The 15,405-nt window shown below is 43.3% G+C and overlaps 1 protein-coding gene across 3 annotated transcripts; it reads right to left on the reverse strand.

Moving 5' to 3' along the window:
• Positions 1 to 3,069: 3,069 nt before the first annotated feature.
• On the reverse strand, positions 3,070 to 15,126 carry LOC119939641 (beta-casein-like). 3 transcript variants are annotated; one of them, XM_038759778.1, is made up of 10 exons: positions 15,085 to 15,126; positions 12,150 to 12,212; positions 11,125 to 11,154; positions 10,287 to 10,310; positions 9,141 to 9,167; positions 8,124 to 8,165; positions 5,594 to 5,717; positions 5,361 to 5,533; positions 4,493 to 4,536; positions 3,070 to 3,404 (listed from the first exon to the last, which is right to left on the reverse strand). In XM_038759778.1, the coding sequence occupies exons 2-9, from the start codon at positions 12,198 to 12,200 to the stop codon at positions 4,516 to 4,518; spliced, it is 492 nt and encodes a 163-aa protein (XP_038615706.1). In that variant the 5' UTR covers positions 12,201 to 12,212; positions 15,085 to 15,126; the 3' UTR covers positions 3,070 to 3,404; positions 4,493 to 4,515. The 3 variants fall into 3 exon arrangements, with proteins under 3 accessions (XP_038615706.1, XP_038615705.1, XP_038615704.1); XM_038759776.1 differs by adding an exon at positions 9,986 to 10,015 and having other exon boundaries at positions 3,339 to 3,404; positions 5,361 to 5,717; XM_038759777.1 differs by having other exon boundaries at positions 3,072 to 3,404; positions 5,361 to 5,717.
• Positions 15,127 to 15,405: the final 279 nt, after the last annotated feature.

Here is a 15,405-nt window from a genome sequence, read left to right on the forward strand (position 1 = left end):
TGGGAAAGGCTTCTGGTTTCAGTGGTGTAGAAAAGGCTACTGGTGCCTTTCCCCCTCCTCCCCGTTCCCATCACCCCCCGCCTTACCTCCTTCCCCTCCCCACAGCACCTGTATATATGTATATATGTTTGTATGTATTTATTACTCTATTTATTTATCTACTTTATTTGTACATATTTATTCTATTTATTTTATTTTGTTATAATGTTTTGTTTTGTTGTCTGTCTCCCCCTTCTAGACTGTGAGCCTGCTGTTGGGTAGGGATCGTCTCTATTTGTTGCCAACTTGGACTTCCCAAGCGCTTAGTACAGTGCTCTGCACACAGTAAGCTCTCAATAAATACGATTGAATGAATTAATGAATAATAATAATGGCATTTGTTAAGTGCTTACTATGTGCAAAACACTGTTCTAAACTCCGGGGAGGATACAAGGAGATCAAGTTGTCCCATGTGGGGCTCACAGTCTTCATCCCCATTTGACAGATGAGGGAACTGAGGCCCAGAGAAGTGAAGTGATTTGCCCAAAGTCACACAGCAGACAAGTGGCGGAGGCGGGATTAGAACCCATGACCTCTGACTCCAAAGCCTGTACTCTTTCCACTGAGCCACGCTGCTTCTGGGTTGCTGGTTCTGGTAGTATAGAAAGGACTGCTAGTGCAGGTGGTGTATTAATAATAATAATAATAATAATAGTAATGGTATTTGTTAAGCACTTACTATGTGCCAAGCACTGTTCTAAGCACTGGGGGAGATACAAGGTTATCAGCCTGTGTCACATGGGGCTCACAGTCTTAATCCCCATTTTCCAGATGAGGTAACTGAAACACACAGAAGTTCAGCGGCTTGCTCAAGGTCACACAGCAGACAAATGGTGGAGCCAGGATTAGAACCCATGACCTCTGACTCCCACGCCCGGGCTCTTCCCACTAAGCCACGCTGCTTCTCTGAGGGGGATGTAGTTGAGGTTCCTGGGCAGGTGGAGCTGCTGACCTGTCGAACGAAACAAGAGGAATGAAGTGAGTCTCTCCACTTAAATTAATGATGGCATTCATTAAGCAATTTACTATGTGCCAAGGACTGTATTGGGCACTGAGGTAGACCCCGAAAACATACTAACGGAAAGTTTTGATCATGTCGCAGCAAAATGAACAGGGGACTGGGAGGCAGGAGACTCTGCTTTTAGCTTCAGCTCTTCTCCTGGTCCACTGTGAGACCTTGGGCAAGTCACTGAACTTAACTGGACCTCAGTTTCCTCGTCTATGAAATGGGAAGTAGATCCCTACTACCCCTTCCTCTGTGATCACGGGCTCCATGTGGGACAGACACTGTGTCCAATCTGATTACTTTGTATTTACCCCAGTGCTTAGCACAATGCTTTGATGTCGAATACATGCTTAAGAGCTATCTTGATCTTGATCTTAATAAATGATCATGATTTCGTTGCGGGGCTTAATGGGTCTGAAAGAAAGAAAGAGATAATAATGAACTTGAAAAATCTAAAAGTCATAAAACAGAACTCAGTTCTCTAATAATGGGAGAACGCACCTGGACAGATAATCAGCTCCCCTCTCCAGCTTGCTCCTCTCCTTAGCCAAGTCCCTGTGATCGACACCGCTCCCTCCTACACAACTTTTCGAGCTGGGCTTTCGGCCTAGGTGTCAGAGCAAGGGGCTGACAGGCCTTGAGAATTTCCAGTCATGGCGGTCAAACTCAAATGTGGGACTATAAACCACAAACTCACTGTGGTCAGGGAACGTGTCTGAATATTGTTATACCGTACCCTCTCAAGTGCTTAGTACAGTGCTCTGCACACAGTAGATGCTCAATAAATCCAACTGACTGGCTGACTTCCCAGTTCCCACACTCATCTACGATCCCTATACCTCATTTTGCACCTGCATTAAAAAGGGAAATGTTGGCACCTAAGGGGGAAAGTAAGTCATTGCTGAATGCAGTAACATGTTTTCAGGTTTGGGTTATTAAAGGATGGAGACTGATCCTAGAGTCCTGGATTTTAGTGCAGTGCTACAACAGCACTGCCATCCAGAACATTTCCTGGCCTACCTACCCAGGGCAGAGTGACAGAATCGTAGGCCCAAGCAGAGTTTTCTGTGCCCATTGACATCAGTCTTAATAATAATAATAATAATAATGGCATTATGTCTTCCGAGTCATAGAGTCTAAATGGCTCTGGAAGGAGGGTGTGGGCTCTATTTCTAGACTGTGAGCCAGTTGTTGGGTAGGGACTGTCTCTAAATGTTGCCAACTTGTACTTCCCAAGTGCTTAGTACAGTGCTCTGCACACAGTAAGTGCTCAATAAACACGATTGAATGAATGAATGAATGAATTTCTTAACTCAGAGTTGGAAATTCCTTAGCTCGTGGAGCACACATTTCACTGTCACTGTTACTGATGATTTCTTCCTCCCTGAACCTATATTAATAGAGTTCTTAACTGCAAAATACACCAGACATTTGACCACTATAGTGATCTGGGAAGGGTGCTTTTGGACATCTCTGGGGTCTTTCTTTTCAAACAGTGAAATTCCTTAAGCATCTACTGCATTGCTTCTCATTAATTACACCTCACATTAGGTCCTGGAGAAATTCAACTGTCTCCACAAGTCCACGCACACACTCTGGAGAATCCTCCAGGATCTGGACCTGGGAATCAGGGTTGGAATTTTAAATACCTTGGGAGTTGGCTGTTCACACGTTTGCAGTCTGCCGATCGATGGGTTAATCTCCCCTTCTAGACTGTAAACTCACTGTGGGCAGGGAATGTGTCTACCAACTCTGCTATCTTGTACTCTCCCAAGCACTTAGTACAGTGCTCTGCACACAGTAATTGCTCAAATAGATATTATCGATCAGTTAATTGTTGGGTGTCTGCAGCTTGAAAGAACAGCACGCTACAGAGAGTACAGGGGTATTAACTAAAAAACTCCTTTTTATAATAATCCAGTTTCTGTTCAGGTGTCTGGGGATTTGGAATTTGAATTGATATGCGATAGAGGTTTCAGCAGAATTGGCTCAAGACAATGAGAATAAAGACAAGAAAACTAAAATGTGAATGAAGAGTCATTTTATTGGCAAGAAAGGAAAAAAACAGTTCATGTTCACCCCTTTTAGAAGTGGCGACGCTAATAAATTAAATAATCCAAGGAACCTCTCGTAGAGACATGGAAAAATTCCTGATGACAACGTTGCCACTCTAAAACATCTTGCTGTTGACATGCCAAACCTGAGATTTGGATACTGTAAACTGTTTTGAAATCAGTATATAGCAGAGAATACAAAGAACAAGGTTTTCCTCCTATTCAGAATTGTTTTTTTCTAAAAGAGCATATTTAGCAAAGAGAGAAGAGAGATCATTTAAAGAGGTTGGAATCTCCAGGCATATCTGTGGATAAATAGACAATAATGGATTAGTTATTTCTTTCATTTTGGATTAATAATTACAGACAATGAATGCTTATTATTCTACTATATTTGTGTAGGGGTATATGTATATATAGAGCTGTGTGTATATGTTTGTGCTTGTGTGTGTGTTTCGTGAGCTTTCATAAGCTTTAGTAAATAGTAGAAGAGGGTATGGATCACCATACTAGAACAGGAGAAGCCATGTGGCCAAGTGGAAAGAGCACAGGCTTGTGAGCCAGAGGCCCTGGATTCCAATCCTGACTCTGCCACTTGCCTGCTGTGTTGGACAAGTCACTTCACTTCTCTAGGTGTCAGTTTCCTCATCTGTAAAGTGGGGATTCAATACCTCTTCTCCTTCCTACTTAGACTATGAGCCCAATGTGGGCCAGAGACTTTTTCCAATGTAATTATTTTGAATCCACCCCAGCACTCTGACACATACTATGTACTTAACATACTATGTATTTAATATACTAACATATTAGAGAAGAAGCGTGGCTCAGTGGAAAGGGCACGGGCTTTGAAGTCAGAGGTCAGGGTTTCAAATCCCGGCTCCGCCACTTGTCAGCTGTGTGACTTTGGGCAAGTCACTTCACTTCTCTGAGCCTCAGTTACCTCTCATCTGTAAAATGGGGATGAAGACTGTGAGCCTTCCGTGGGACAACCTGATCATCTCGTAACCTCCCCAGCACTTAGAACAGTGCTTTCAACATAGTAAGCACTTAATAAATGCCATCATTATTATTATTATTATTAAGATGAGGAATGTTCCCTGCCCACTAGAAGCTCAAACTCTAATGGGGGAGGCAGACAGAAAAATATCTACAAATTAGGAAAAAGAATAAGTAAAATAAATCATATCCATAATCACAAATGCTGAGGCAGAGTATGAATATATACACCTCTAAGTTACTCGAGGTGGCTGATGAATTGGTGGGTCTTGGTTTGGGTGAGTTAATCGGGGAAGGCAGATTGGAAAAAGTGGGATTTTAGGGGTCTTTGAAGGCAGGGAGAGCTGTGGTGTGTTGAGTGAAGTAGGGAGTGGGAATTGAGAAGGGGATGACTTACCAGAACCCTAGGACTGCATTACTTCAGTCGGTTTCTGGGATCTTCTAAAAGAAAACATTTCCATGAAATCAAATCATGACACAAAATAAGGGAACCCATTTTCAGTTGTCCCGGATTGGCTGCCTGAGTGAACTGGAAATACTACCTGACTACCAAGCTCTCTGTAGCACGCTCTCTCTCTGTCTGTCTCTCTGTCTATCCATCTCTCTCTGCCTCTCTCTCTTTCTCTTTCTCTCTCTGTCTCTCTCTCCTTCTCAGCCAGGATGTGAGGGTAATTCTAGTCAGCAGTTCTGCACTGCCCCAGTGCCTGGCACATAGTAAGCGCTTAAATGCCATCATTATTATTATTATTATTATTATTATTATTATGGATTAAAAACATCTCCTCTGGGTAGTCTTAATCCCCATTTTCCAGATGAGATAACTGCAGCACAAAGAACTGAAGTGATTTGCCCAAGATCCCACGGCAGATAAGTGGCGGGGGTGGGATTAGAACCCAGGTCCTTCTGACTCCTAGGCCAGGGTCTATCACTAGGCCATGCTGCTTCTCAAGATTGAGACTCCCAGGGCTGCTGTGTTTGTTTATTAAGGCACTCCGCTACTCTCTTCAACCTCCACTAGAATATTTATTCTATTTGTACATATTTATTCTATTCTATTTGTACATATTTTACTTGTACGTATTTATTCTATTTTATTTTGTTAATATGTTTCATTTTGTTGTCTGTCTCCCCCTTCTAGACTGTGAGCCCGCTGTTGGGTAGGGACCGTCTCTAGATGTTGCCAACTTGGACTTCCCAAGCGCTTAGTCCAGTGCTCTGCACACAGTAAGCGCTCAATAAATACAATTGAATGAATCTGAACTCACCTGAACTGGTTGAGATTGAGGAAGGCCGTAGATCACTGGCTTGAAGACGGCCTCTCTGTAGAATGGGGCGGAGAAGACCTCAGGCTGAAGTAGAGGCGTGGTGATGGGTTGAGCGTAGGGCATGAATTCAGCCCCGGGGAAAGGAATGGCTTCAACCTGGGGGTAGGGCATGACTACAGCCTGGACGTAGGGCGGGATTTGTTTCTGAGAAATAGACATGTCTTCGGGCTTGAATTGAGGCTGGAGATAAGTCAGGGTCTGAGGATGAGTCATGGGGAGGACAGCCGGAATTTGGTAAGCGCGAGGATAAGTGTAGGTGTTGATGGGACGGACTGATTGCCATGGGTAGGAATAGCTCTGAAAGAAAAAAAAAGAGAGAAAACGCCAATCAAACCAAACTTGAGTCAAATCCACATATCAAATCCACATACAAGAATGAGTGTTGCTTAGTGGGAAGAGCACGGCCTTAGGAGTCAGTGGTCGTGGGTTCTCATCTTGGCTCCACCACTTGTCTGCTGTGTGACCTTGGGCAAGCTGCTTAACTTCTCTGTGCCTCAGTTACCTCATCTGTAAAATGGGGATTAAGACTGTGAGCCCCAAGTGGGACTACCTGATTACCTTGTATCTACTCTAGCGTTTAGAACAGTGCTTGGCACACAGTAATCACCCAGCGCTTAGAACAGTGCTTTGCACATAGTAAGTGCTTAAAAAATGCCATCATTATTATTATTATTATTTAACAAATACTTTTATTTTTATTATTATTATTGTATGAATATCAAAATCTTTCTAGGATGGTCTAATAATAATAAGTATTAGTATTATTAGTATAGCACTGTACTAAGCACTGGAGTGGATACAAGCAAATCGGGTTGGACCCAGTCCCTTTCCCACAGGGGGCTCACAGGCTTAATCCCCATTTTACAGAAGAGGGAACTGAGGCCCGGAGAAGGGAAGTGACTTGCCTGAGGTCACACAGCAGACAAGTGGCAGAGCCGGGAGAGAACCCATGATCCATGAGAAGCAGCATGGCTCAGTGGAAAGAGCAGAGGTCATGGGTTCAAATCCCGGCTCCGCCAATTGTCAGCTGTGTGACTTCAGGCAAGTCACTTAACTTCTCTGAGCCTCAGTTACCTCATCTGTAAAATGGGGATTAAGACTGTGAGCCCCCGTGGGACAACCTGATCACCTTGTAACCTCCCCAGTGCTTAGGACAGTGCTTTGCACATAGTAAGCGCTTAATAAATGCCATCATTATTATCATTATTATTATTATTCTGACTCCAAGACCCAAGCTCTGCTCGCTACGCCATGATGCTTCTATGGATCAAACTTCCGTGCTGTGTAAAAGGATGACCCTTTTACACTTGTTCCCCCGGAACAAGAGGATGCAGAAAATATCAACGGGCTCAGGAAGAGTTGGGATAAACTCATAGATGAGAAGTTGATGAAGGGTCACTAGAGAGAAGAGTTGCCATTTCCCATGGTCCATCCGCAACCATGGAGATGGACAAAGAAAACCACCAGTCTGAGAGAAGACAGCATCGGTTTGGCCCAGATTATTTTAGATTCCTCTTGTGCTGAATGATAAACCAAATCTTTCTTATGATGAATCCTGGCCAAAGAACTGCTCTCTGGAATGAAGTAAATGTGCTTTTCCAGGACACGCTAGCAGCCTTTAGGAAAATGCTTCTCCTACTACCAGAGTCCCTCCCCACATCCTCAGAGACGCTCATCACTTCACACAGTTCTGATTGGCACAGCGTAGAACCAAGAGGAGGGCTGGTCCATTATCTTCCTCTTTTTCTGAATTTCAAATAATAATAATAATGATGGCATTTATTAAGCACTTACTGTGTTCTAAGCACTGGGGCCGTTACAAGGTGATCAGATTGTCCCACGGGAGCTCACAGTTTAATCCCCATTTTACAGATGACTGGGGTAATTGGGCTTGAGTAGCCGGGCCATAGAGGTGTTGATTTACACTGGATCCCTAAATGGTCGAGTCTGTGCATTCTGCTGCTAATACAGGTAAAGGAAGATTTTGGATTTAGATTATCACGTAATGTGATTCAATTCTCCCCTTGGCTCTGGCTGTGAAGATCTGGCAATAGATGGGCTGAGGCAAGAGCTCTCTTTAAAGAGAAGAGAAACAGCGTGGTTCAGTGGAAAGAGCCCGGGCTTTGGAGTCAGAGGTCGTGGGTTCAAATCCCAGCTACGCCAATTGTCAGCTGTATGACATTGGGCAAGGCACTTAACTTCTCTGCGCCTCAGTTACCTCATCTGTGAAATGGGGATTAAGACTGTGAGCCCCACGTGGGACAACTTGATCACCTTGTAACCTTCCCAGTGCTTACAAAAGTGCTTTGCACATAGTAAGCGCTTAATAAATGCCATTATTATTATTATTGTTATTATCTGTGCCTCAGTTCCCTCATCTGGAAAATGGGAATTAAGACTGTGAGCCCTATGAGGGACAACCTAATCACCTTGTACCCCTCCTAGCACTTAGAACAGTGCTTCACACATAGTAAGCATTTAACAAATACCATTATTATTATTATTATTTAAAGTAAAACTACTCATTTGATTTCCTGATTTGTTCGGAGAAAATGGTGCCCCTAAAAGCCCCAATCACATCTTTTAGTGCAATGGGGGGACAATGTAGGGGAAATATTCTGGAAGAAAATGTTTTCTTCAACTACCCTCTTCTTAAATCTACAGTGATAATATCATTTTTTTCTGAGAGAAGAGAAAGTTTACCTGACGGGGCTCGTAGAGTTCCTTCGGGTCCACAGAGTGTTCCTGCAAAAAAATATGGAGAACTGTGTAAAATCGAAAATGGAGTAAATCATTTCATAAAGCAAGCTTCACTGTATAATCTTGTGAAATAATCTCTGTTTTTCCAGGCACTCACTGGCAAAACAAAGCAGAGACTGAGATTCAGCCCAAGGTAATTTAGGAAATGTTTTTTTTTTTTTTTTTTATCAGTTTCAATTCTTCCCTCTCCTTTGGCGTGTACATTTGCAAATTACTGCCAGGTACAAACTCCATTGCAGGTCAGTTCCGGTTTATATGACTGAGTGGTTGGAGGAACCCTGTTCTTGAGGCTGCTGTGGACCTCCTCTAGAAGCTGATGTGAACCCTGGACTGGAGGACACTGCTCTGAAGGCTGGTCATCATAGATCTCAAACCAGTGGGCCAGCCATGGGCCAGGTAATTCCACTTTGGGAAAAAAAAAAACTGTTGGATGCACGAGATTTCTAGCCTACGCATCCAGAGGGAATGGAGAGCTTCGACATTGTCATAATAATAATAATAATAATGGCATTTATTAAGTGCTTACTAAGTGCAAAGCACTGTTCTAAGCACTGGGGAGGTTACAAAGTGATCAGGTTGTCCCACAGGGAGCTCACAATCTTCATCCCCATTTTACAGATGAGGGAACTGAGGCCCGGAGAAGTGAAGTGACTTGCCCAAAGTCACCCAGCTGACAAGTGGCAGAGCCGTGATTTGAATCCATGACCTCTAACTCCAAAGCCTGTGCTCTTTCCACTGAGCCACGCTGCTTCTCTATGCAAGCCAACTAATTGATTTTGTGGTTAGCTACCCTGCATATCCAAATTTCGTGGAAAACTGCTTCCTCCTCCCTTCCCACGAACTGTAGATTTGGACATCGAGTCAGAAAATGGCAACACAGGAAATGGCATTCCAGCAGCAGGAGGAAGATCATTTCTCTTTCCTGCTCCAAGATGTGGCACTGGCCATCTGGTAACTTACCTCGCTGGAGAAGGCAGTAGGAATGTCCTGTTAGGAAAAGGAAAACCCGTTTCAGTGGAAGGACTGACTCAGGGGGAAGTGGTTCTCCTCCCGAGAGCCAGCCCTTCTCCTTGGTTTGTGGGGGCTTTGAGAGGCCTGCCAGCCAAAAATCACCATGAGGAGTCAGGAAAAACCTGGCCAAAAGAGGTCCCACATTAGGAAACTGTAAAGGGATGGATGGGAAGACTAGAGTTTCAGGCCGCTGGTGCTCCAACTGACTCATGGTAGACAGTTCAAAATCACCTCAGCATCAAGGACAAAGCAGGTTCCCATCTCAGTCAATCAATCAATCATATTTATTGACCATTTACTGTACGCAGAGCACTGTACTAAGCTCTGGGGAGAGTGTAATATAATCTATTTTGTTAATGGTGTGCATTTAGCTTTAATTCTATTTATTCTGATGTCTTGACACCTGTACACTTTTTTTGTTTTGTTGTCTGTCTTCCCCTTCTAGACTGTGAGCCCGTTGTTGGGTAGGGACCGTCTCTGTATGTTTCCAACTTGTACTTCCCAAGCGCTTAGTACGGTGCCCTGCACACAGTAAGCGCTCAATAAATACGATTGAATGAATGAATGAATTAACGTACAGATATATTCCCTGCCCACAATGAGTTTACAGGCTAGAGGGGGTAAATAACACCTTAGCAGCTTGAGTAGAAATAAATGAATAAACCTACACTGGGACTGGTTATCTGACTTGGAAGAATGGGTAAAGAGTCATGGGACGAAACACATTACAAAACAACTTCCCCTAATTCAACATGGGAAATAATTGAGATTAATGTCTTAAAATAAAATTTTACCATAAGTTTTCTGCGTCTCATGAGTTTCTCCTAAAGAAAATACATAGAGTATAAAAGAGAAATCAATCAGTTTCTTACGGGTATTCATTGAGCGCTTACTCTGAGTAGAGAGCTTTGTTCTAAGTACTTGGAAGAATACAACAGAGTAGGTAGACACTATCTCTGCCCTCATGAGGCTTACCATCTCAGTTGACTAAAATCACTTAGAGTTAAAGGAAGCAACAGATTTCAAAATAAAAACAAAAGTGCTACTAGGAATGAAGGATTGAGTATTCAAGAAAGTTTTGAAAAAGTATCTTACCTTAACCAGCAGTCTGTCAGATTCCTAGGGAAAGACAAAGATAAGCAATTTAGGTTTATGACACAGCATGGTGGAAACAATGATTGAGGAGGCCTCCACAGCTAAAGTGAAGCTGAGAACTGAAGCCTTCATCGGTAAATTGGACTCAGTTGACTCTGGGGAAAGGCTTGTGGGTCAATCAATCAATCAATTGTATTTATTGAGCGCTTACTGTGTGCAGAGCACTGTACTAAGCACTTGGGAAGTACAAGTTGGCAACATATAGAGACGGTCCCTACCCAACGGTGGGCTCACAGTCTAGAAGTCCATTAATGGGGTGAGAGGGAGGAAGAGGAGGTGGTCCTGGGCTTGAAGAAGGGAATGGAAGAGAACAGAGCAGAAGAGAAGGGAATGGTAGAGAAGAAATGAGAACAGGAGAACAGAAGATAAAAGAAGACAAGGGAATGGAAGAGAAGAGAACAAAAGAAAAGGAAATGGAAGAGAAGTAAACAGAAGAAAAGAGAACAGAAGAGAAGGTGAGACTATGGGGGACTGATTTGGGAGTCAGGCAGAACCAGACTCCCCACAGACTGTGTCTCCCAGGGAACAGGGTGGGCTCGATGCCACTGGTTAAGGAAGCTAAATAGTCCAAGACCCCAGTGAACCACACAGACTACAAATTCACTTGGTTTTTGTCTACAGTGCTGGATAATCACTCCCTCCCCCTGCATGCCCTCTTGGGTGTGGCTGTGTGGACTGAACTCAGAGGTGAGAGGACAGGGGAGCCCAGACTGGACGTTAGCTGGGTCAGCCAAAGCTGAGCCCCTCGGTGAAGAACTCACGTCGGTGAAGGACTCACCTCACTGGAAGAGCTGCTGCTGTGTTGTTTCTGCAGAGGAGAGACAATCCGTTCAGTGTCAGAGCTGATGCAGGGAAAGATACACTATTCCCCTTAAATTGGGAAGTGGAAGGCCTGGGCAGCCAGAGGCCACCACTGCTCAACTGTAGGTAGACCAGTCTGTGGTCACAGGGCAGGGTAGGGAGGGGACCATGTTACAAGGATTTCCAGCAGGAAATCCCCCCTTTTCGGGTATGATTGGCTTCATTGAGGGTAGGCCTGCTCCTGAGGAAGAAGAGGCCTTTGTGGAAGTGTGCTTTGAGAAGGAGCGTGGCTCAGTGGAAAGAGCACGGGCTTTGGAGTCAGATGTCATGGGTTCAAATCCCGGCTCTGCCAATTGTCAGCTGTGTGACTTTGAGCAAGTCACTTAACTTCTCTGTGCCTCAGTGACCTCATCTGTAAAATGGGGATTAAGACTGTGAGCCCCCCATGGGACAATCTGATTGCCTTGCAATCTCCCAGCGCTTAGAATAGTGCTTTGCACATAGTAAGCGCTTAATAAATGCCATTTAAAAAAAAGTGTGAATCATGAAACTCGTGACCCCCAGCTAACCTGCCCAAGACTTATGGTCTTTGTCTCTCCAGGACCAGCCTGCACTCTTAGATGATGGCCAGAACTTCGATGTTGGCGTATTTCTAGTCACAGCTGCAACTTTTTGCTTCCTTCTTCCTTTTTTCCCTTCAGACTCTGCTTTTTTTCATTTACTTATCTCTTTCTTTCTCTGCCCTTTCAAGAGCTGTTGGAGACCTGGGATAAGTCTTAGATGTGGCTGGGTCTCTCTTCAGTTGACTTTGGGCTAGGACACTGGCTCTCCATTTCCTTTCCTGGGGTTCTCAGCCATATTTCCCAGGCAATCTCTTCCCAGTAACCTCAGCCTCCAATATAATGAGTGGAGAGAGAGGCTGAGAACTCAGTTTCCATTAAGAACTCCCGGACGTACCCTCATCACTGGAAAAAACCCACTCTCCGAGCCCACCGTACTCACAGGCAATGCCATGGCAACAGCCACTAGGCAGGCGAGGATGAAGACCTTCATGGTGATTGAGTCCTGCAAAGGCAGAAGGGAACGATGAGAGTTGAATTCGGGCCAAGATCGTTAATTTTACAAAACGGACTATTTAGGCAGGATTGTGACACTGTGAGCCTCATGTGGGACAGAGACTACGTCCAACCAGATTTGCCTGTATCCACCCCAATGTTTAGTGCAGTGCCTGGCACACAGTAAGAGCTAAACAAATACCACAATTATTATTATTATTATTAATAACACACAATGAAATCCACTGTAGAAGGGAGTTTGCAAGTCTGTGATATTCAGCATGGGCATCCATTCTCTGCGCTCTTCTTTCTATAGCTAGTTTAGTGTTAAAATTGATCATCCCATTTCAATGGAAATGCACATTTCTGAATTGTATGGATGTCTGCAATATCATAATTCAAGCATACATTGTGAACTGTTCCGATGGCTAGTTTCACAATGAAAAAGCTATTATATTATTTATTCATTCATTCATTCATTCAATCATATTTATTGAGTGCTTACTGTGTGCAGAGCACTGTACTAAGTGTTTGGGAAAGTACAATAAAGCAGTAAATACAGCAATCATCTAGAGCAGATGATAATACGAATTACATCCTGAATCTACTATCTTCTGTGTATTTGGGGACTGGGATCATTTCTTATTTCATTCATTCATTCAATCATATTTATTGAATACTTACTGTGTGCAGAGCACTGTACTAAGCACTTGAGAAGTACAAGTTGGCAAAATATAGAGACGGTCCCTACCCAACAATGGGCTCACAGCCTAATGTTCTCCCCCAAGTGCTTAGTACAGTGCTCTGCACATAGAAACACTTAATAAATATGCTTAATTGATTGATTGATGGGGCTCTTGCTAGACAAAAATTCCTCATCATTAGAGCTGGGCTTACATCTTCAATTACTATTGCAAGAATTGAGACTTAAAATAAACATTGCCCTCAATTTTTGGAGTTATTCAGTCAAAGGTTTCCAGCATGTCAAAATCAAAAAGATGTTTTTTGACCTCAGCCATCCAAAAAATGCTTGCAAGTAGCTGCAACCTTAGTCACAAGGCATTTTAAAACAGTAAAAACTGCTCAAAGACTCCAAATGTCTATTGTCTTTAGAAATCATCTCCAGAAGATGAGGTCACTGTTCCTCTAAACAAGAAATTTGGGATCATTAAGAGGGATTCTTGTAAGCAAATTCAATACTCATGCTTTGGGTCTGTTAACCCAGGTAGAATCAAAGGTGGGTAAAGGATTTCAAAGTTATCAAACCGATTCTCCTGTTTCTAGAATGGAGTCAGCTAGGCTTTCTCAAGGGATAGCTGTTCACCCTTTCCTCAACTAGCTTCTCAGGAAAGGTTCTGAAGTTGCCCTTCCCGATGAATTTGAATGCTTGTAAGTCAGACAGTCATTCATTCATTCATTCATTCATTCATTCAATCGTATTTATTGAGAGCTTACTGTGTGCAGAGCACTGTACTAAGCGCTTGGGAAGCACAAATCAGCAACACATAGAGATGGTCCCTACCCAACAACAGGCTTGGGTCTAACCTAAACTAGCCAGCTGGTGAAATGGAAGCCTTTTGCTTTCCACCAGACCTTAGGAGACACAGTGAAGTCCTTCCCTGCTAGCCAAACTCTCTTCCTTAATCATTTGAAGGCTCTTAGCTATGTGATTTCTCAGCTTTCAATCCTATAATGATTAGCTCACGATCTCTCTGGACCTCCCAGATGCATGTCTTTGTTTTAAGCTTGGTATTTAATGTATCGTGTTAAGGCTGGGGTCCACCATGATCCCCAGATACTTATTTCTCCTAAAATAACAGCCCTCACTTCCCCATCTTAAATTTATGTAGCTCCTGTTTCCTCTGTAGCTAAATTACCCAGTTTTCCCAACTCATCAAGACTCTGTGAAATATTATCCAGTTCTGGCAATCACTGGTAAATTCAATGAGCAATGGATATTGTCTAATTTCCAAGTTAATAATAAAAACATCCTGAAGCTCCTGGCTCCAGACCCACCTCAAGAATTCCATTCAGTATGCTCCCCTAGGCTGATAGTAAACCATGAAAATCATGAATAGTCATATAGTGAATCATGAAAACCATGGAAATGAAAATTACTTTTTGGCTACAACCCCTAAAACAACTGCATCCTCAGCCCCCATCTTCAATCATTCAGAAACAAATACTCTACCACCAACAATTATTACATCGCGGTCTCTGACCTTTCAAGTTTACCACTTTTCAAGTTCACCACTTTTCAAGTTCACCACTTTCCGGTGGAAGGAAACTAAATTAGTCTGACAGAATTTGTTCTTCCTAAAGACAATGATTTTTACCCAATACACCATTATATTCTTGCTCCTGGGAAGCCTAGCTTTTAAAGGACTTATCAGAATGACCTTGCATTTAATATCTCAGAAGAACATTCTGTTGAACTAATCATGGATCCTAACTCCATGATGGGAGGTTGGGGTTGACAGAGAGAGAAGGACTGTCCATTATGGCAATGGATTTCCAGATTTGGGGTGAAATCCTTGTTTTCACCCACACCCATTTGGGTTGACCTCTCGGTCTTGGTTATTCCAGACCTCCAAAATATCTGAGCCCTCCCAAGGAAACCTGAAAAGAAATGAGTTTCCAAATGGAGTTAGAAAGACCCCAAATCAGTTATTTTAGTTCTTGTAATCGTCTCTGCCCCACCCAATTGTCTCCACCACAAAAAAAGCTCTGCCCTCTTTCCAGCCCATACTCAGCCCCTACTCTGCCCCTTTTCAGCCCAAAAGAGGAAAACTAGCGTGTATGATAATAAATGCATTTCTGTAGAGCCTAGCTCTGAAGTAAGACAAAAAGAGTGCAGATTAACTGGGTCTAGAGATCTTTACCTGGTGTCCGAAGTTGGAGGTGGGGAAGGTGGTGATCTCCAAGAAGATGCGTTCTGCCTGTCTCAGGGCTATTTAAACCTTAACTTCATGCTATGCTAATTCTGTGGTTTTATGAAAGGCCAATTGAGAGCTTGAATTCTCAGAACTCCCTCTGATAGGAAATCGTTTTTCTGCCCAATTTATGTCCCAAGAAATTCCAAGGACTGTTGAACAACAGTGTGACTGACAACGCATCAGCAGAAGTCTGGGGGAAGTGCAAGGGCTTGGGTTACATTGGAATTTGGCAACCTAACCCTGTGGCCATAGTTGCAGCCCCCCAGA

This window comes from Tachyglossus aculeatus, chromosome 17, assembly GCF_015852505.1.
Source record: "Tachyglossus aculeatus isolate mTacAcu1 chromosome 17, mTacAcu1.pri, whole genome shotgun sequence".
Classification (NCBI taxonomy): Eukaryota; Metazoa; Chordata; class Mammalia; order Monotremata; family Tachyglossidae; genus Tachyglossus; species Tachyglossus aculeatus.